This window comes from Pelecanus crispus, chromosome 6 (genome assembly GCF_030463565.1).
Source record: "Pelecanus crispus isolate bPelCri1 chromosome 6, bPelCri1.pri, whole genome shotgun sequence".
Classification (NCBI taxonomy): domain Eukaryota; kingdom Metazoa; phylum Chordata; class Aves; order Pelecaniformes; family Pelecanidae; genus Pelecanus; species Pelecanus crispus.
The window spans coordinates 24,123,652-24,144,054 of record NC_134648.1 but is presented as its reverse complement, the minus strand read 5'-3'; the positions used below and the strand labels follow the sequence as shown (position 1 = coordinate 24,144,054).

At 40.4% G+C, this 20,403-nt stretch overlaps 1 protein-coding gene across 4 annotated transcripts in view; it reads left to right on the top strand.

Moving 5' to 3' along the window:
* PAMR1 (peptidase domain containing associated with muscle regeneration 1) overlaps positions 1–20,403 on the top strand; it is a 46,516-nt gene that overhangs the window by 24,005 nt on the left and 2,108 nt on the right. For 2 of the 4 annotated variants that reach the window (XM_075712812.1, XM_075712813.1), the window contains 3 exons: positions 14,780–14,992; positions 16,624–16,690; positions 18,802–19,034. In XM_075712812.1, coding sequence (XP_075568927.1) covers positions 14,780–14,992; positions 16,624–16,690; positions 18,802–19,034 — 513 coding nt within the window. Of the gene's footprint in view, positions 1–11,893; positions 12,095–14,779; positions 14,993–16,623; positions 16,691–18,801; positions 19,035–20,403 lie in introns of all 4 variants that reach the window. The other 2 variants (XM_075712810.1, XM_075712809.1) reach the window with 2 other exon arrangements.

Below are 20,403 nucleotides of genomic sequence, written 5' to 3'. Positions count from 1 at the left end.
TTCTCCTTGGTATGACTTGCCACGTGGAAGGATGAATCAGTGTTGCAGGAGGACTGGTTGGACTAAGCTATATTCCAGGTATTCTTGCCACACTGGATGGGACAAAGATACTTTTCCCTGTCATTTCATCACTCAGTCACTTAGAAGACTAAGTCTTCCTGACAGGTCTGCTCTAATATACAGCATAAATCAGCTCTTCAGCATAGAATAACTGCATGCAGGCCAAAAAAAGTCTGCATCACTGCCACACTTTAAGCTCACCCCCACCTTTTGCAAAGGTCACAGATGCCAGGGAGCTGGTATACAGTTTTAAGTTGCTGATGGAGTTTTCTGCCTCCTAGCTGAGGGGGAGGAGATGTATCTTTTGGTTTCTTTGGAGCTAGAAGAAATGAGAGAAGGGCCCAGAGTAGATTATAGATTTGGGGCCTCTGCCTCTAACCACTCCCTGTCCTCTCTGATGACTACTGATACACCATTTGTAGCTTCTGGAGTGCAAGCATACAGACTGCACATTCTTGCAGTGCTTTGGGGTAACCTTAAAACTACTTTGAAAGTTTGCTAGAATAACCAGCACACTTAGATGCAGTTTTGTTCTTTTTCCCCCAAAGTTCATTCAAAGGCTTCGTTCCTCCTTGAGGATTTTACACTTAAACATCTCTGAGGCAAGCTACCTTACACACTTCCCTTTGTTGCACTTGTGGGCATGATTTCACTGTCTTGCACACTGTTTGCAGCTGATACAAAACATTGCCAAGGCAGAATGGCCCCAGGTGGTAGGAATGATGACACAAATGACCAGGCAGTATCCCACCTGCCCTTTCTTATGGCTCCTGTACTCCTCTTTGGTTTCTTCAAGAGCTCAGGAACTGCATTTCACAGCCAACCAAACTGCCCTGCTACTTCCTTAGTACTCTCCTGCTTTTTAGTTCCCTTCATTTTCTTTTTCCCTACACTTTCATCTCAACATTTGGTAATTTCCATCTCTTTTTCTTAAACAGGCAATGCCAAATCCTCCTTTCTGTCTGGAATCCAGCTCAGATCCCTGCAAAAGGCTGAATAAACTATTCTGTCGGCTATGCTAGGGTGAATCTTTATCATTAAGTGGTGTTTTCCTGTTACAGTTAATGCACATTCACAAACATTGTTTCAAAGCTATATGCGTTTCTTTAGAGTGTCTTTCTCATTCAGCATTGTCTGGGCTTGTCCCTGTTTAGCTGGAAAGCTGATACCTCCGAAATGAAACACCTCAAGATGATTTACTCTCTTTTGTAATTTGGTATAATACTGAGTATATCAGCTTCTCTGTTGCCCTACAGTCTTCCCCCTGAGCAGATAGTGCTGTCCTCTGCAGTGTCATATTGTGATGTTTTCCAAGGGACACATTGGGGAACTTGTTCTAAATATTAGTTCTTGCCACTGACAGAGAAAGTGAATGTTGAGGATTGTTAGGATTTCACTCACTCCAGTATCCTATGCACAAACAGGTCCAGTTGTATAATTAAATAGGCCATCCAAGTACCGGAAAGGTTGTATCCAGAGACATGGCTTTCTAAGGGCTAAGAACAATGCTGATAAAGATCAAGTGGCTAACTGTAAGCAACAACCTCCAAATTGCCTCCGGATGAATAAATCACAGTGGGTGATCCAAGCATATTTTCACATGGATACGGTCTCATTCACAGAAGCAGAGAGTTGGAAAACATCAGGGTGAGTTCCAATTGGCTGGAAGGGAATGAAAAGATTTGGATTTCAGTAGGGATTACATCATAGTTTTGTGTAATTATTCCTAGCTGGTGGAACCACTGCAAAAGCAAAGAGGCCCAGAGAGCAGGACTGGAAATCTACTATCTCTGGTACTTGGAGTTGGCTGATCAGCTGCTCTTGCTGTTATTTCCTTTGATGTTTCCAAGGTTAATGTGAGGACTGGCAAAATGCAACGAGAGGAGATTTGAACTTCCAGGACTCTTTCACGGAGGATAAATTAAGGCCCAAAATCTTTGTGGTGAATTGTCTGTCCCAGCATTTCTGCATGAACTGTGGCTGGAGTTGGGCATGGAGCTGGGAGAATGTGTCCTATGGCATCACAAGAGGCAGGAAGGAGGGTAGAGAGTTTCCTCTCTTTTGAAACACAAGTGAGTGAGGGTAGAGATAGTTTATCAAAAATCCTCCCTTGGTAGCAACCTGAATGGAAGCTACTGTAATGCAAGGGGGCACTTTTGGGGAATCATCCTTGTTACACTACCAGGACTTGTATTTGATACTGAAGGCCAGTTCCTAAGTGACATTTAGGCACCTATTTGCTCTTTTAGCTACTGAAATCACCATAATATGGGCACCTTTGTGGAGCTGGCTGTTAGTATCTTAGCCTTGCCAGCTAAAGTACCTGTGATAACACAGAGGTTGGAGGTACCTCTGAGACCCCTGCCTAAAGCCTCACCCACTCGTTGCTGAGTCTGTGGTGACAGGCATGACCAAGCAGAGCAGTTCTGCTTGGGTGTGTGGCTGTAGCTGTTCAGAGCATCCTTGTTCTTTAAGGTCCAAGAGTCTCCTTATTCCAGAAAACACTGCCATCACTGTGAACACCTTGTTATCACAGTGGTTTCCTTGCCCTTTCTTGTACAGGATCTGCCGCAGTGTTTGCATAGAATCATAGAATGCTTTTGGTTGGAAGGGACCTTTAGAGGTCATGTAGCCCAACCCCCCTGCAGTGAGCAGGGACAGCTTTAACTAGATCAGGTTGCTCAGAGGCCCATCCAACCTGACCTTGAATGTTTCTAGGGATGGGGCCTCCACTACCTCTCTGGGCAACCTGTTCCAGTGCTTCACCACCCTCACTGTAAAAAATTTCTTTCTTATGTCTAGTCTAAATCTATTCTTCTTTAGTTTAAATCCATTATTCCTTGTCCTGTTACAACAGGCCTTGCTAAAAAGATTGCCCTCATCCTTCCTATAGGCCCCCTTTAAGTATCAAAAGGCTGCAATAAGGTCTCCTCGCAGCCTTCTCTTCTCCAGGCTGAACAACCCCAACTCTCTCAGCCTGGCCTCAGTAAGAGAGAGGCTCCAGCCCTTGGATCATTTCTGTGGCATGTATTTGTTCTCTGCTTTGAGAGTCTTGCTTTTAAAAAAAATAATTTTCAACCCAAACTTTAGCACTCTTAGCTTTCCTTGTCCACCCTCTTCTAATTTCTGGTTGTAAAAGTTGGAACCACAACTCTTTTTTCATCTAAAATGCAGAGCCTGCGAGCTCCAAAAAGTAAAAGTTCTGACGGGCAACAAAGAAGACAAGCAAGCATGCTAGACATCACCAGCCCCCTCAGACATGGCCCATGTAAACACACGCCACCTCCAGAAAGCATTTCCTTCAGAGAGTCCTGACCAAGACCACCTGTCCTCCAAAGCAGTTCAGGTCCTAGCAGTCTGTTCCTGCTGTGGGGAATGATGATGATCACATAGCAAAGCTAATGCCATTGAGCTCTCCTGCTCTCATTCACATCCAGATCTTGCCAGGGTCTGGAGCAGAACAGCTGGGCTGCTTGTCAGTGTGTGGCTTCCTAGTCAGCAGGGTTCTCCAGTGTAGGAGAGGTGGGAGGTTCAGGGAGGTGGTGACAAGGTTAATGTCGTTATGGTCATCCCGCAGTGTTTGCTACCATTTATTCAGGAGAGCTTGAGCTGAGAATTGATCTTGAGCGCAGCATCAGAAGATACCAGGCTCTTTTCTGAGTGTAAGTACCATCACTGTGAATTGAGCTCCTTGTAGGAACAAAGCCTGTGCTGAAACAATTGCAGGCTCAGGGAGAGTGTCAGCAGTGTCACTGAGAGGAGGACATTCCCACCACAACTTACAAAGCTTGCTCTATGAGGTGCTCCAGGACCTCATGAATGCAATATTCCTATCAGCAGACTTATAATGTGCCCATGATCCCAGCATGCAGAGAACCTTGAAGGCAGACAGGAGTCAGACAAGAACACTGGGACTCCTAAAGCACAAGTCTGGAGTCAGGGCTCCTGCCTCATAGTGTGTGTGACCTGATACATCAAGGTCTTGCAGCCCCGTGCAGAGGAGGGTGCAGAGCCACACTGCCTCAGGATGGCAGGATGGCCTGATGCCTCCTGGTGCTGGTGGGCTATTTCATCAAATCCATCACCAAACTCATATGCTTGCTTGAAAGCCCTGCTCACTGCTTATGAGAGGGAATAAAAAAGCAGTTCTGAGTACTCTGAGCCATGGCCTCCACAAATCCCTTACCTCATTCCCTCCTTGAGGACACAGCCATTCCAAAAACATTTTGACAGCCAATATCCTTATACTTTTGGCTAAAGTTAGTCTCTGTGGGTTTATGTGCTAGGCATTAACTGTCTCTGGGCTGCTGTGCCAAGCTGCAGAGAGGTGATGTCTCAGGAGAGCCATCTGAGTCCTCCCCCACGTCAGTTCTTGTCTGCCAGCAAACCCTGTGAGAACCTGGGGCGTCCTCGCCTTGTGGGTGCATGCTGGTGAGAGAAGGGATAAGTGTAGGAATAAATGGTATAAGAGATTTACATGGACTGACAGAGCTCATGGGCCAAGATTAGGACATAAGCTCTATTATGAGTGAAGACAACAAATTCTGTAAGTCTGAATTCAGAAAAGCTTTTTACTCATGGGGCTTTGCAAAGGGCATCACAATACTCAGCAGTAACTACTTAGCTGTTCATGGCTGGTTCCCTCCTTAAGTCTTGTGCTTTGCGTTCAGGCACACTGAACTATCTGCTCCCATATGGCTCCATCACCTTTGTACAACACACTGCTGCTGAGAATAATGTGTGGATTATGTAATGATATAACTATTTAATGCTGATTTCTGCACAAAGCTGGGTCAGTTTAAATGTAAACATAGTAAGAATATCAGGAGATTACAGGACTTTTCCTAGCTCTGCCACTCACTCACTGTTTGCCTTCAGCTAAATCACTTGATAGCTCGGTGCTCTAGCTTCCCCAGCAGTAAAATGCAGACAGACACTAATTTTATAAAAATCTTTGGAAAGACAGAGATTATAATCTCTAAGAACTGTTATATAATGACACTCAGGTAGTCATGTAATCAGACTTGCCCTCGAAACAAAAGTTAATCCAAGAAAAAGAATTGGATCAAATCAGAGACTTGCAGGCCAAAAGTCAAACCTGATAGGATTTACCACTATTGACTTTAGCAGGCTTGGCCATAGTCAGCGACTGCAAATATCAGTGTGAAGTGCATGTAGATAGAGCTGGCTGAGAGTTTTCTGTTAGAATGGTTTCATAGCAGTAAATTTTCAAAGGAATTTATATTTTCTGCTGGCTTTTTTTTTATTATTATTATTTTCTTAATCAGAGAGAAAAAAAAGTCACTTCCACATACTCTGCATGTTATGCTCCCTCCAGCAACAGCATCTTGGAGCTGTGATTTCTGGGGCTTTCAGGTTCTCTGGCTCCACAGCACTTGCCAGCCACTGCCATGGAGCCAGGAAACCCCAAAGCTCAGGATCCAAAATCCTGGTGCTGAAGTTGCCTGCACAGCGTTTCTCTGGCTCAGGGGCTGCTGTGGCTTTTAGCAGCATGCTGGCTCATGATAGCATTCACTGGATAAAAGAATGTCATTTAGGCTTCCTCCTGACAAAATGTCCTCTTTCTGAGGATAGTTATTTAAATTTCTTCAGTTTCAGTCTCTATCAGACTTTCTCTGACAGTCATTAGACTGGTTTGGCTAGGATGGTGGCACATGGGGTCCGAAAGCAAGTCCATAGCTTTCTTGCTGCGGAAGACATACGCTAGGATTTATAACAGCAGAAGCTGCTCTACTCCCCTACTTGTTACCAAGTGCAGTTTCTGTGGCCATTTTCAGTGTTTGGTCTCCACTGAGCATGCCAGCACACCTTATGTGAAAGCAATATTACAAGTATGTAGAAAAATGTTCCCCAGAGCCACTACTAGATAGTCAAAATGTGCTATATACATTAGCATAGGTCAGCCTGAAAGCCAAACTCTGACTTGGAAATATACAAGAAGATAAATTTCTTTAGCAGTAGCAGTATTAAAAAATCCTGTAAGCAAATTAAGAACAAAATTCCATACAATTACAAGCTCTTGCACCTCTTATTAGTACCAGCAATGAGAAATGAGATTTATTTCAGGCACACAATATATTATTGAAAGGTTGTGCAGAATTTAGAGATAATGTATGACATGTGTGAGGGGGTATATATTATTTAATGAGGAAGTGGGCGAGAGGAAGGCAGCAGAAAAAAATGGTGTTCATTTAATGAAGGGACCCTGGGACAAAAGCAAATGATAATTCTACAGGCAGGATTTGAAGGACATTGAAGAGAGGAAAGTGTAGCTGAAGAGATCATCTAATTTATCTTACTGGTGATAAAATGAGCATGAAAACTATTTCTAAATGGCAGATAGTTCAGATCTGAGGAACGTCTCTTACATATAATTTAAAAGGGAGAGGAATCTGCACTGTTATTATTAATAATGGAATATTTTACTTAAAAATTCAGGAACTTACTGTTCCTCTCGTCTCTTTTTTCTCAGATTGAGGAAAGTTGACTGTGAAATGTGGAGCCATTTTAATGTTTCATATGGGACAGAAATATTGTTTTCTTTTTACCAAGACACCAAAGTAAGAGGCAAGAAAGGTAGTAAGTTTTATCGGGAATCTGAGTTTGTCATATAGACATTTGAGGCAGCTCTGGTTTTTATTCTCTCTCTAACAACTGGACTGTCACAATTGAGCATTTCTGTCAGAGGTGCCTGTAGCCACCTTGTCTTATACCTTCCTATTTTGCTCTCTTATGAACTGTACAGAGCTGTATCAGGCCAAAACTTGCCTCAGACCCTAAAGTGACAAGGGTTACCTATATGCCTGTATAGATTAATTGTGGAACTTCCCAGGAAGAACGTTGTGTAGCAAAAAATGGAAAAATCAAAACAAAAAAAAATCTCTCAGCTCATAATGGGCTTGCTAGTGTCACCCTGTTTTCTCCAAAGTCTGTTCCATTTTTTTTTTTAGCTGGAGTTTCAATTTTCAAATTATGAGACTCATATAATTTCCACTTATATCCTACTATGCTTTTCAAACATTTGTCAAGGAGACTTTTATAGAGTATTTCTTGAATAAGAATTCCTCTGTTCTTAATTTTATCCTGCCTGAATATACCTTTTTGTCTTCCTTTAAACATTTTACTGTATCCTTTCTAGTTTTAGCTTTTAGATTATTTTAGTTTTTAGCTTTTGCATCACCAGGGTGGTCACTCTTAGCTGTTAGTCACTCTCAAGATTATATTTCCCTAACATTAGTTTCACCTTTCCCTGAAATCTCTCCAGTTTTCCTACTGTTTTCTAGATATAAATTCACCAGAATCTTTATAGGTATGATGACACCATGGCACGAAGAATGGGATCAGCCTGACCCTCATGGAGTCTCTGGGTTGCTCAGACTTTTTTTGTCAGAACTTGAATGAATGTCTTTGATATTTGGCTGTCCGTTACCATCTCATAGTAGAATTTTGCAGCCACCTAGTAAATTTTCTGGGTTTATGGTGGCTTTGGTCTTCTGTTTGTGGAGAGAAAGGTGCAGAGACCGAGCACTGCAACCTGAAATCCTGACACTCCTAGTTCCATTTTGGCAGGGCTGTCTCAAACCTTACAGTTTGGGGTGAGTATTGCTGACTTCATGATACATTTCATAGATAATTCTGTCTGAAGCTCTCTAACTTGTCTTTTGCTTCTTCCTCTGTCTGCTTTGCAAAGTGCACTGAGAGAAAAGGTAAGGTATTAATCTTGTGAAAAGCTGGGAAGTGACTGCTATTCAGAGAGCATTGCACTAACACTAGGGAAATGTTGATAAGGCCTTTAAGTAGGATAAGACCTATGGATGCCAGTTCTTTCTTTAACCACTACTGTGTCAGTGAGAAAGTCCTCCCAAGGGTTATCAAGACAGATTTTCCTACTCCTTCCTCTCTCATTTTGCTATGGACAAGTAATGCTATAGCCAAACACAGCACAAATGACAGATGTCTAAGACACCTTAAAGGCAGGAAGACAGAGTCACAGGGCAGTAGGAATAATTTATTTCATGTGGAGCACAGCAGTTTAACTACTGGCCTAGGAATGGTTCAAGCCCATGGAGTGCTCTTGGCCAGCCCACCACCTGCTTCCCAAGGAAGTGCTGCCCAAATGGCTCACAACCCTGTCTCTGCTGTAGTGGTCAGGCTAGACCAGGCACAGGTATAGCTGGGGGTGGATAAAAGGTGGTATGGGGATGGCTGTGGGTGGGTGAGGGCTGTGAGGGGGATCCAGCCCCCATGACTGTGAAAGCTGGACCACACAGCGGAGGAGGACTGATACTCAGAAATACAGAGTAGATGGCAGGATCAGCCCCATCCTGCCTAGACAAGGGAATCTGAAGTAATGTAAAATATCTTAGAGAGCTTAGAAACTGAAGAGAATTGGGGCAGTTCAGGTGGTTAGATTTTATGGCTAGTGTGTGTATCCAGAGGGTAAGGGCAGAACTAGGTATGAATGACATATACAAAATATTCTTTTCCTTTCTTTTTGACTTCTGAGAAATGTCTGTTGGAGAGTTGTATATAGTCTTACATCAGGAGAGAATGTTGAAAGACTTCAATAAAATATATCAAAGGAGGCTGTCCTAAAATTCAATAGAATGTACTGCATATTCTGAAAGATGTAAGAATCAGTCAAATTCACACTCTTGATGGGAAGCTATCCACAAAATGGTAAGAGAGAATTGGATGAAGCACGTAGGGGATAGGATTCCCTTCACAAGAACTGTTCAAAACTCCATTGCCTGAAGTGTTCACAAGTAAAGGGAAAAGGTGCAGAAGAGCTGCCTGAAACATTAGGTGAAAGGGATAAAAGGCAAATGAAACTGAAGAGGGAAAAAAGCTATAGAGCTCAAACCAAAGCAGTAGAGGCAAGTACTAGAGTAACTGTATGTGACTTTCAGGCTAGATATAGATAATATAGCTTTTCAGAGAGCTCAGCTGTGGTACTGAGATGCAGGGAACATCGCAAGATTCAAAAACACATTTAATTTGTAGAGAGAAAGAATGAACTTACAAAATGATCCAAAGAAAAAATGAGTGGCTGCGCCTCCAGTGGCGAAGTTTGAAGAATAGGACAGACCATGAGGGAAAATCCTGTGTTGCAAGAGAACAGACAACCAGTAGATGAAAGCATGGGTAACAAAAGGGACACATCTATTAATAATACTTCACTGTTTTGCCATCAGAGAAACCCCACGGTGACTCTGTGACACAAGTGGGTGTGAGCTAATGCTTATAACATCCCTGTGAGGAAAGGGGTGCTCTCACTTGTTAGATACAGCAGATGAAGCAACATAGCTATGGCCACAGTTTTATACCTGTGATCAGATCTCATGACCTTCTGCCTCCATATCCTCTACTCTAGGCCATAGTTCCAGTACTAAATGAATGCACTAAATGAGTGCACAAAACACTGAATTTACATCATAAATAAAATCAGAGTTGTTCCAGCTGTGTCACACTGGCACAGAGAATCTAAAGTCTGGCAACCAAAGCAAGTCAAAAGGACTAGAAACTAAATGTCTTCATGACTTAGGAGACTGAACAAGAACAAATACTTATAGTTTGGGGGGAAAAAGTAAGTGTAGCTTGGTGACATTTTTTCCAGGATGGACCTAGAACACAAAAGCACCAAAACATTTGTTCTGCAGAGCTGAACCGGACCACAAGCAAAACAGAAAACCTGTACATATGATAAAAAGGAGAACTCTGAGTGGTGCACAGATGTTTCTAATAATCTTTTCTCATTTAACAAGCTGAGTGTGACTTTACATTGAGAGAAATATAAATGTAGTGAAATTAATTGCTTTTCGGAGAAAGAGATGGAGGAAGTGACTGGGAATACAAAGATCTTGACTGTGAAGACAAGTGTTCTGAGAATTTAAAACACCTAGAAAATCTATGCTCCCATTATTTCCCTTTCATTTATGTATGTGCTTCTGTATACACATATGCACCTATATATGCATGTATATGTATCTGTGCCTATATTTCACATGAGAAATGTCAAGGGCTAGGATGAATTTTCTTGGGTTTTTATCATTACTCTTTCACTAAAGATGACATTGATACAGAACACTTGCAGCCCAGAGGAAATGTTGAGTGGGAGCTCCAGCTGGATGTGTTCTGACTTGGAGCAGTGAGTCTGGGCCCTTCTCTAATGCTTAAATGTCAGACAGTTTTTCATTCCAAGACTTGTGCTTACTAGTGTACAAATGATTCTGCTGCCTTTGATGTTTGTAGTAAACCATAAAATGAGGGGAATTTCTGTGGAGCCTTGTTCTTGTGAACGCTGCTGCTTTAGGACTGTTACTCAAGAATCTCTTCCTTATGTGAATAATTGGATGGTCCACAGTCCATATGAATAGATGCATTCACGTGTGTTCTGTGTAAGGATTACAGGGCTGAAGCCTTAGAAAAGTTTTTCCTCTGGAAGTGTAAGGATCAAAATTTGGCTGTAGATTAGTAAGCAACTAGCTATGAGGCAAAACAGAAAAAGTCATATTCTAAAAGCATAAAGTAGGGATGAGCTCTTTAGCATTCATCTAGCGACCTTCAGTGGAGTACCACAGTTCCCAGGTAAAAAACCCATACGCATCTCTAAATCTTGTACTGAATCCTTTCCTATGCAATTTTCCACAATGAATGGCCAGGCAAAGCCAGAGACACACACAGAGATGGATAACTGTGTAGATACTAAAACCTGTGCTTTACATTGTTGTAATTTCTACATACAGAAAATTGGTCTTAAAAAGTGACTTGGAGAAGGTGAATAGGGCATGGACGTTCTCTGTCTCTCATAACGGAGAAAGTAGAGCATCAAATGAAATTATCAGGTGGCAGGCTAGAAACCAAACCAAAGAAGGCAGTATATTTTTCATGCAACACTTAGTCTGTAGAACTCCTTGCCACAGGATATTGTGGACACCAACTATGTAGTTGAGTTTAAAAAATACTCAGACAAATTAATGTTAAAATAAAATCACCAGGGTATGTTATACCAAAAATACCATTGTAGTTCAGGTAGTCCTTGAGCCCCAGATTGCTGAATGCTGCCAGAATATGTCAGGAAAGTATTCTATATGCTTGTTCTGTTTTTCTACTCCTTCCATCAAATCTGCTGTTCACCACTGTTGAAGACAGGTTTCTGTGCTGGATGGACCATTGTTCTGATTTAGTATGACTGGTTTGATGCTCTTGGAGAAATCTTGCTTACAATGTTTAATATTTACTACTTGCAGTAGTTAAATACACCGTTATCTGCAAATATTTTCCCAGTAGAGCAAACCCTGTGGAAAGGGTAAATATCACAGTTTGGTAAATATCAAGGTTCCTTTTTAATGTCATTATGATAATGTTTGATCTACACAAATAATGATGCTTTAATATTTCAGTGAGGTTATCTGAAAAACTATATAAAAATTGAAAGATTTGAAAGAATTTCAATATAAGGCTTTTAAGGATCTAAATTTTTTCTTGGCCGAGCATGGTAGTTCATTCAAAACCCCTGTTAGGATGGAAAGTGCTTCAAGTATTAGTATTTTGAGCAAATGAGCCCTAACGATACAAACACTTATGCACATGATCACTTCACACTTCTGAGTAATCCCATTGAACTGAATGGATCTAGATATGTTTTGAGAAGTGGCATATATGTAAGTGTGTGTAGAACTGATGTCTAAACAACTTTCTAAAGATTGGTATATACCTGTCTTGTAATTTTGACTCCTGTGCCCATTTTAATTGGTTTTTCAATGTTCTAAATAAAAAATCATCCTAACACAGTCCTGTTTTTGTAATAAAGTGGATTTTTTTGAAATATCTGAACTGTCAGTGGTGATGTGTAGGACTCCAGGTGCTCCTGCTCATGGTATTGTGGAAGGAGATGACTTTAAATACGGGGCCCAGGTTTACTTCAAGTGCAACGCAGGTTACAGCTTAAAAGGCAGCCACGTTGCCTACTGTCAGCTTGATGGGATTTGGTCAACACGTCATCCTGAATGTGGTAAGGTCACTTTAAGTTTTGATTCTTATCAAATGTTTCGGCCAGCTTATTCACATGAAACTAGAATATCCAAATCTCACTTGAAATTTGTTAGACCCATGGCTTAACATGATGTTCTCTTGTCTTCCTGTCTTTAAGAAGCAGTAGGGATTCTTATTTTACTCTGCTGGATCCCAAGCCTGCAAGACTTGCTTATATAAAGGTCTGACTAAAACATCAAATCACTGAAAAATAATTTCCTCAAAGACTTTAGGCATACATCCTTCTTACACACAGACTGAAAATGTCTAGGACCAAAACCAAGTGAGGGACATTGTGCAACAATAAATAGCTACTTCCATTACTATGTACCTCTGATACCTTCTCTGCAGAAGTCTGGTGCACTCTGTGGAGGTGATTAGGGGCTTACTGCATGACTTAACAGAATTCCCATCCTAGAGAAAAAATTATAAAAGAGAAACTTACATTCATTCTGGCTGTGCAAGTTGGCATGCCTACCATTCACAAGATACTTAATTTTTCTTTAGTTGTTTTGTATTGCACAATTTTATTTCCATATTCCAGAATAATTTGTATCAGTTGGAAAAGTGCTTTTACAAGTGTATTGTGGCAAACAATGAAAATTTTGGGGGAAGTGTTGTGAAACAGCATATAAGTTCATCTGAAAGAGCAAGCAATAGGCATTCTTCTGTCTAGAGAGAATGTATCAGGATTGTGCTGAAGTCCCTGCTGCATGATGTCCCTGGCTAAAGATCTGTTGAAAAATCTGTCTCTAGACTTGGCTGTTACTGAAGCGCTAGATGGTGTAATTTAGGTTTCTCCTCCCCAGATGTTTTGTCTTTGGTTTTAATCCATCAAAAAAGTCATAACCCTGAGCTTAGGGAAGAAGAGAATTACTGTTCAAGTTACCGATAGGCATAGGATGAAATAAGAGAAGGCCTTCATTGACTTATTTGGTCAAGCTTAGGTACATTTGGAAACAAGCACTCTGCTCATCAGATGATGATGCTAGATATCAGTGCAGAAAGCAATCTGCAAATAAAGCGTTATACTGTGGGTGATTCCCTGTAGTCTTTAGCTGCTATCAAGTTATCAGTCATTTGTGGTTCACAAGTGAGAGAGCCTGTGAGGTACAGAGAGGAAAAATGGAGCCAAATTAAAAGGAGACAGGACTCTGCTTCTCCCTTTCTCCTGGTTGAGAGGAAGTTCAGACATTCTTTTTGTTTAGTGAATATGACTCGTGTAAAAGTATTTAAGTACATATATAAACTTCAGCATATGCTAAATCCAATGATGGATTAAATGATGCTTAAAGAAAGCACTGAAATATATGCTTAGCTTGAATTATATACCCAATGTTAAGAGCATATGCTCTTTATTGAACTTGTACTGTTACAGTTAGCTATGTGATTACATGGTTTGCTGAGCTGGGCTCTGTCTGGTTACATGAGGATACGGGAACAGGACAGAACCATACCTATGCACTGTTACTGTGCTGATTTCACAGGGATTTAAATAAATCATAGAATCATAGAATCATAGAATGCTTTAGGTTGGAAGGGACCTCGAGAGATCATCGAGCCCAACCCCCCTAAATGTTTAAGTGCTTTGTTATATGTTGGTGCTTTTGTGAAGTGAGCCTCAGCAGGCAGCTGAGTCTGAATCAATGACATGAAGAGGTGATTTCTGGTCAATTGATATGTCTCAGTCTTCTCAGCCCTCCATAAGCAGAGCAGCACCAACAGTAGCTCTCTAAACTACATGTTCATTGGTTATCATGCAATGAGACATCAGACAGAGGAATTAAACAGAATTGCATGTTACTGTCAGTCTGACAAGAAAACTGAGATGAAATCCAAAGGAAAAAAAAAGCACATTTCCAGCTGCCAAATAGAAAGAGCAGAGGAGGGAAAAATATAGGGAAAAGCATTTATTAGCATCACATAGGAAATACTGTCATCCAGATTTAGGCCAAAAATTTAAGTTTATTGAGAGAAAAAACCACAACAACAAATAAAATGAAGGGGAAAATATTGGGAAGGAGGAAGTAAAAGAGGTTTTATAGGCAGAAACTAGCATGAGTAAGCTTTCCATTTAAATTTTTAGTATCAGTAAGTATATATATATATCTATGTGTGTTCTCTTTCAACTCCTGTCTTTCCCTGGATTATTATTATTGAGATATCCCTCTCAGTGCTAAGAAACCAAAATGCAACCAAACATAAAAGTAAAATTAAGTAGTCTAGTTTTATTATCAAAGTCCAGTGAAGCATTGAAAGTACAGAAAAGGGAAAAGAATGCCAAGCACCTGTTTCCTACAAATAGTGTAAGTGCATCCTTTTATGCTCTTGAAGTAGTCCTGTTAATGGGACATTAACATCATGTAAAGTCAAGGTTCTTTTTCAGGATTGTCAGCTACATTTTAAAGTCTTTTTAATAATTTGAGAATCTTATGCTTTCAGTGAAGACTAAAGTGTGTATTATAAACAGACATCTGTATATTATCATTTCTTCTGTAATGTTTGATCTTTTTGAAGACAAAGATCCCAAATAGGTCTTGAAAAGACATCTTTAATAAAGTGTAGATTGTGTAGTAACATCTGAATGAAATGCCAAGCAATCTGATGGGTGAAAATAATGCTGTGAACTTGATAAAATGGTTACTATTTTTTCCCCTATCATTAGTTCTAGATGAAAAAAACTGCTCAGATCCTGGTGGCCCACTCAATGGCTACAGAAGAGTAGTAGAAGACACTGGGCTCTTGAAGGGACGCTATGCAAAAATTGGCACAGTCATTGCTTTCTTTTGTAACAACTCATATGTTCTTAGTGGGAATGAACAGAGGACCTGCCAAGATGATGGAGAATGGTCAGGAAAGCAGCCAATCTGCATAAAAGGTAGTTTACAATGTTTTTTACCACAACTCACAAAAGCTGCTATGGTTTTACTGGAATTTGTTTTATATAATTTACACTCACCGAACAATCATTTTTGCTAAGAATAAACCGTCTGACTGACACTTGATAGTGAGATTGGTAGTTTGCGAGCTCTACTGGCGGCTAAACTCAGCCAGAGAAGAGGCCAGCAATTTCAGAAGATGTTTCCATCTTTAACCACGGAAAGGAATGTTCCCTAAGACCCTTTTTACCCTCATTCTAGGATCAAACCTGTGTAAGATCAAAATTAAAGAAGATCAAGAGGGAATTGAAATAGAGGAAATAACTGTCTCATCAGAATTGTTGTTACAGGGCTGAGCTCTCCTCTCACAATCCTTTTAAGTCAATGGGACCAGTCATGAGTGTAAGAGGCCAAGCCTGTAGATTGCACCCTTAAAGGTTTGGTTCAGAAAACCACTTGAATACATGCTTAAACTACCTGTATTCATCGAAACACTGAAACACATCTTTAAATAATTTGCTAGAAAGGGAATTATGATGTTGATCTGGAGCTACTCTAAGTGTGTCTGCCACCCTGAATGGATGAATGAATTTGGTCTGGGGAACTGCCAAATTAATTTTCCCAAAGCAATTGTTTGACAGATATTTTAATGGATTTTTTTTTAACTGAAGTAATGATAATGTAAAGAAATATGTCTGTCCCCTGGGGAATTTGCTTTATTCCGTTATTTTAGATGGAAATACTCTCTCCCTGAAGTGTATAATCATCTGTGGAAAGCATCTTTATTGGTGATAATTATTTGTGGAAAGCATCATTATTGATGTTAACTTTGATGGTGACATAAGGGTTAACATATACAGTAATCACAAAGAGCTAGATATTGTTAAATCCCACAGAATACAAGTGCTCAGGCATACAGCTAAAATCCATCCTGCAAGATTTGTTTTCTTCCACTGGGCGCAGCAGGAAGGAGATCCTGGCAGAGTTATCTGAACTAATAAACATGTATATTTTATCCTGCTCTTAAAGTAAATAAAATGAATACACAAAATTAGAAATTCTGGATCTCCCTTCTGTTATATTGTGCATATTCAGGTAACTCTGAGGTGTTCCTTTGAATCAGAGTCTCCAGCTCCTTCCAATAGGTGCACAAGCAAACAGACTCTTAGAAGTCTGTAACATCCTGCAGACTTCTCTGTATGCTGAGTCACTGGAATTAGCTGTGTGTGGCTACACAGATGGAAACTATGTATTTTTTGTATAATTCCATTATTGCAAAATTCCAGATTCCAAAATTGCAGATTCCAAACCACCAGCTTGTACTGATGTAAATCTGGCATTCAGACACACTGATGGACAAATCTTCCTCCATGGCTGAAAGTGCCAGTGCAGAAGATGCTCAGTTGCTTCCACCATAGTAAATGGGATAGATCTGGTGATCTGTGGGGAAGTATTTTTCCAAGGCTTTAGGTTTTAGGGCCTATCTTTATTTTAATACATGTAACTTACTGCCTCTTTTCTTAATCCAGTCCACTATAGCTAGTGAGAGGAAAAAGTGGAAATGTGTATGAACCGTAACGCTTGAGCTGTGAATGTGGAAAAGCACTGTGCAACATTATATTTTTTCTAGCCTGCAGAGAGCCAAAGATCTCTGACCTGGTGAGACAGAAAGTGCTTCCAATGCAGGTTCAGTCAAGGTGAGAATGCAATATCTCAACTACAGTTTAAAGAAAAAATGTGATTGCTTTTCCCCTCCTCTGCTTTCCACCCTGTGTGTTTAGCCTGCCTGAGCAGCCATTCCTACAACTCCACTGATAATGGAGCAATGAGAGCTGCTGGGAGGGGAGGTCTGATTAAGCACAGGTTTGCAAGCTGCTGGAGGCAGCTAGGAAGAAATGTGCAAACTATTGGACAATGCCAGAATTAGGCTATGAGAACAGTTCCTTGGGGCTAATGATGTGTCTTAAAATGTGAACACATGCCGTCTTAGTGGAGCAATGAGTGGGGAGACCACCAGGAGAGACGGGGGTACAGCAATGTAATCTGCTCCCATTCAGTTTCACCATCCAAAGCAGTATAGCACAATTGATAGAAAGTTCGGTTTGGGGTGGACATGGGGGAGAGGAGGAAGTAGAGTAGGAGGGGAGGAAGGAATGAAAGACCTGTCTGGGCTTACCCTTCTGCTGATTTCTTGAAATAAACCCAGTCTGAATTAGTTATGCTGCAATGTTCAGATTCATTTTTGTCCAAGGAGAAATTTCTCATTTCAGGTTTTTTTGGCAGTACATGATTCATTTATTCCTAGATGCAGTGCAAGAACTGTCCTCATCTTTGATCTTAAGAGCTGCCATACCAGGTCAGAATAAAGGTGCAGCTCAAGCCATATACTGTCTCTGGCAAAGGCCAGTAGCAGATGCCTAGAGAAGACTTTAGGAACAAGGCAAACACGTACTTCCCAAATACTGTCCTACTCTCCAGCTCTGCGATATATGAATGTAGAGATGGCTCTAAGAAGCCATCAGGAGGCTTTAGTAGCCATCAGGGGATTTTTCTTGCTTAAATTTCTCAATTCACTTTTGCACACAGGTCTTTTTATGCTAAATGTTTCAGATCTTAACACCAGCTGTATGAGAGTGCATACATGCCCCGACCTCCATAGCATCATGATGGCATCTTAAGTTCGTGGACTGTTTTTATCCATTGAAATAGGATCTCCATTTCACAGATTAATAGTGAGGCAAAGTGTGGATTATGCAATATTGCAAGGTCACATGTGAGTAGGGAGTGGGACCCTGGCAGTCTAAGCATGACCACAGCAGCTCTCATCCTTCTTCCAAAATACAAGAAACTTGCCATTGCTCTTGTTCTTAATAACTTTATTTTCCTTGAGCGCTGGTATGTATCACCTCACAGATTCTATATGATGGAGGCAGTCTGTGTCTCTCCGTGATCAAAAATGGAATTACTATGTGAAAAAACATTCTTATGGCTTTTCTGGATGCAGGCAGTACCAGAAGTCTCAAGGGAAATTAATTTTCTGCTGAATTTTTCAGACTTAAATAGTTTTTTCTGTAGATATGTGCTTTTAAGCATTAAAGCAAGGGACACTTTCTAAGTGATGAAGATTTAAGTATGACTGTAGTCAAGTTTATGGTCCATATCTAGGCTGGTCCATATATTTATTTTTTTATGTGCCATGTTTCAGCCTATCAGTACAATTTCTAAATGGAAGCTTAGTGATTATTGCAATTATGAAATCTCTGTGGTGAGGTAATTATCTCTGTTAATTGCTAACTCAAGCAACTTTATCAACATGATTTAATCTGAATCGATTCCTAATACTGCCTATTAAAATGTTCACTACAGAAAAGATGTGCCTAACTCCTCTCTAGTGAGAATTAATTACGGCAATGCCAACTTCTAGTGTAATTTCTTTATCTAAAACCATGGTATCTCAGTCCTTTTGTGAATGGCAAAAACTGTTCCACACTCAGAGGCAACTGGTTGCAATCCAGAAACTGTAAAATGAAAAAAAGAGACACAAATAGAAAATTTATAAACATGTGTGCACACATATATATGTGTGCTGGGATGTATATATAAATGTGTGTATATATATATAAAATAGCTGGGATGTAAATGGGAGTACTGCTAAACTATGTTGGAATGATATTTTTGCCTTATTCTTTTACAAGCAAACTTCATATGCTTTGAAATGATACTTAACACAGCTGGTGAAAAAGCTATGGTAATGATCAGTTTTATAATATTATTATTATTAATTTGTGTTCTTTGTGCCTTGAAACAGGGAAACACCTTTGCATCAACTTTACTCATCTGCATTCAGCAAGCAAAAGCTTGAAATCTATCCAACCAAGAAGCCAGCACTGCCATTTGGAGACCTGCCCCCAGGGTACCAGCATCTGCATACTCAGCTTCAGTATGAGTGCATTTCTCCTTTCTACCGCCGCTTGGGTAGCAGCAGGAGGACTTGTATGAAGACAGGAAAATGGAGTGGGAGAGCCCCTGTGTGTATGCCAAGTGAGTTTCCAAGAAAAAAAAAATACACACATCTCTGGGTGGATGCGGGAACAGGATGTGTATTCATCTTAGATAATCAGGTTTTTCCAGCAGTGTAGGCTGCCTATGCTTCCAGCTGGGAGATAGGAGCAATAAAGCTTGGAGGATATATGGCTCTTTTTATCCACCAGTAGAATTTGTGCAGTTGATTGTAAAGGGATCAAGCTTCCAGCACTGTAATTTGCCATCAATTTTTCTACTCTTTTATTGAGCAAAAGGTGTAGTGAGTTTCTCTCCTGATCTGAAAATGTTTTCCTACTATCACTTCATGTTTTCCTGTATTATTTACTGCGAATGTGATTTTTCTTCCATCTCTATACTTTGGCACACAGCTGACAGAAACATCAAAGCTTAAGCAATAGAATGGAGAGTCTGCATTTTAAAGAGACTCTTCCTTTAATATATCCTGCTAAGGAAGGGTTCATATTGCAAACTGTAAGTCTAGACAAAATCTTATCCAGAGCTAGTGCAGAGAGTGAGTCAGGGTAGGAATATCACAAGATTTGGTACAACCCACTACTGACATCAGGCAAACTGTAAAAAGCAGATCCTAGCATCAAACAGATTTTCAGAGTTCTTGTTTGCGGTTTTGTTTTGAGATCACCTCATGTATTGAAAATTATTTAATTCAAACCTTTTCACTATGGGCATGCACATCCCAGGAAAAAAAAAAATGGCCTAAGGGAGACTAAAAAATGTGACCACATGATGTAACTCTTTCAACTGAAGTAAACCTTTCAGAATACAGGAGGTTTTACCCCAGGTCTGAGCCTGGGTAATATATTCCTAGAACAGGGCAGAGCTTTTTCTTTTCCCCAGGATGGCTGTTGATTTGAAGATGCATTTGCTTCAAGGTTCTTGTTGCAAGACAAGTCCGTTCTCATAGGCATGAACTCATCTGTGCTAAGGTCAGTTCTAGGAGAGGACCTCACAAAAAACCTCAGTCACCTCTGTGACTGCCTAGGTGAATTCTAGTGCGCTGCTGGCTTATGGTGTTACAAGCAAAAATCAGGGGTGTTCTTTGCATTTCTTTATGCAGTCATCTCATTATAGTGCAGCTTGATAAGGTTGTCATGAAAATTCACCTGCTTAAGTGCTAAATCCACATTCCTACTTCAGCCAGGAATTCAGATAATAATGGAAAATTTGAAAGTTTTTTTTTAAAGGCTATATAAAATACTCTTATAATTTTGCAGGTTGGAGACAGAGGTTAATTAGAAAGCTGCCCCTCATGCTAACCATTGCAGTTTGGTTTCTTTCGGCACATGCTAAGCAGGAATCAAGAGTGATATTCAGATTGTTTGGTGGGGAAAAGGCATTACCTCATCCT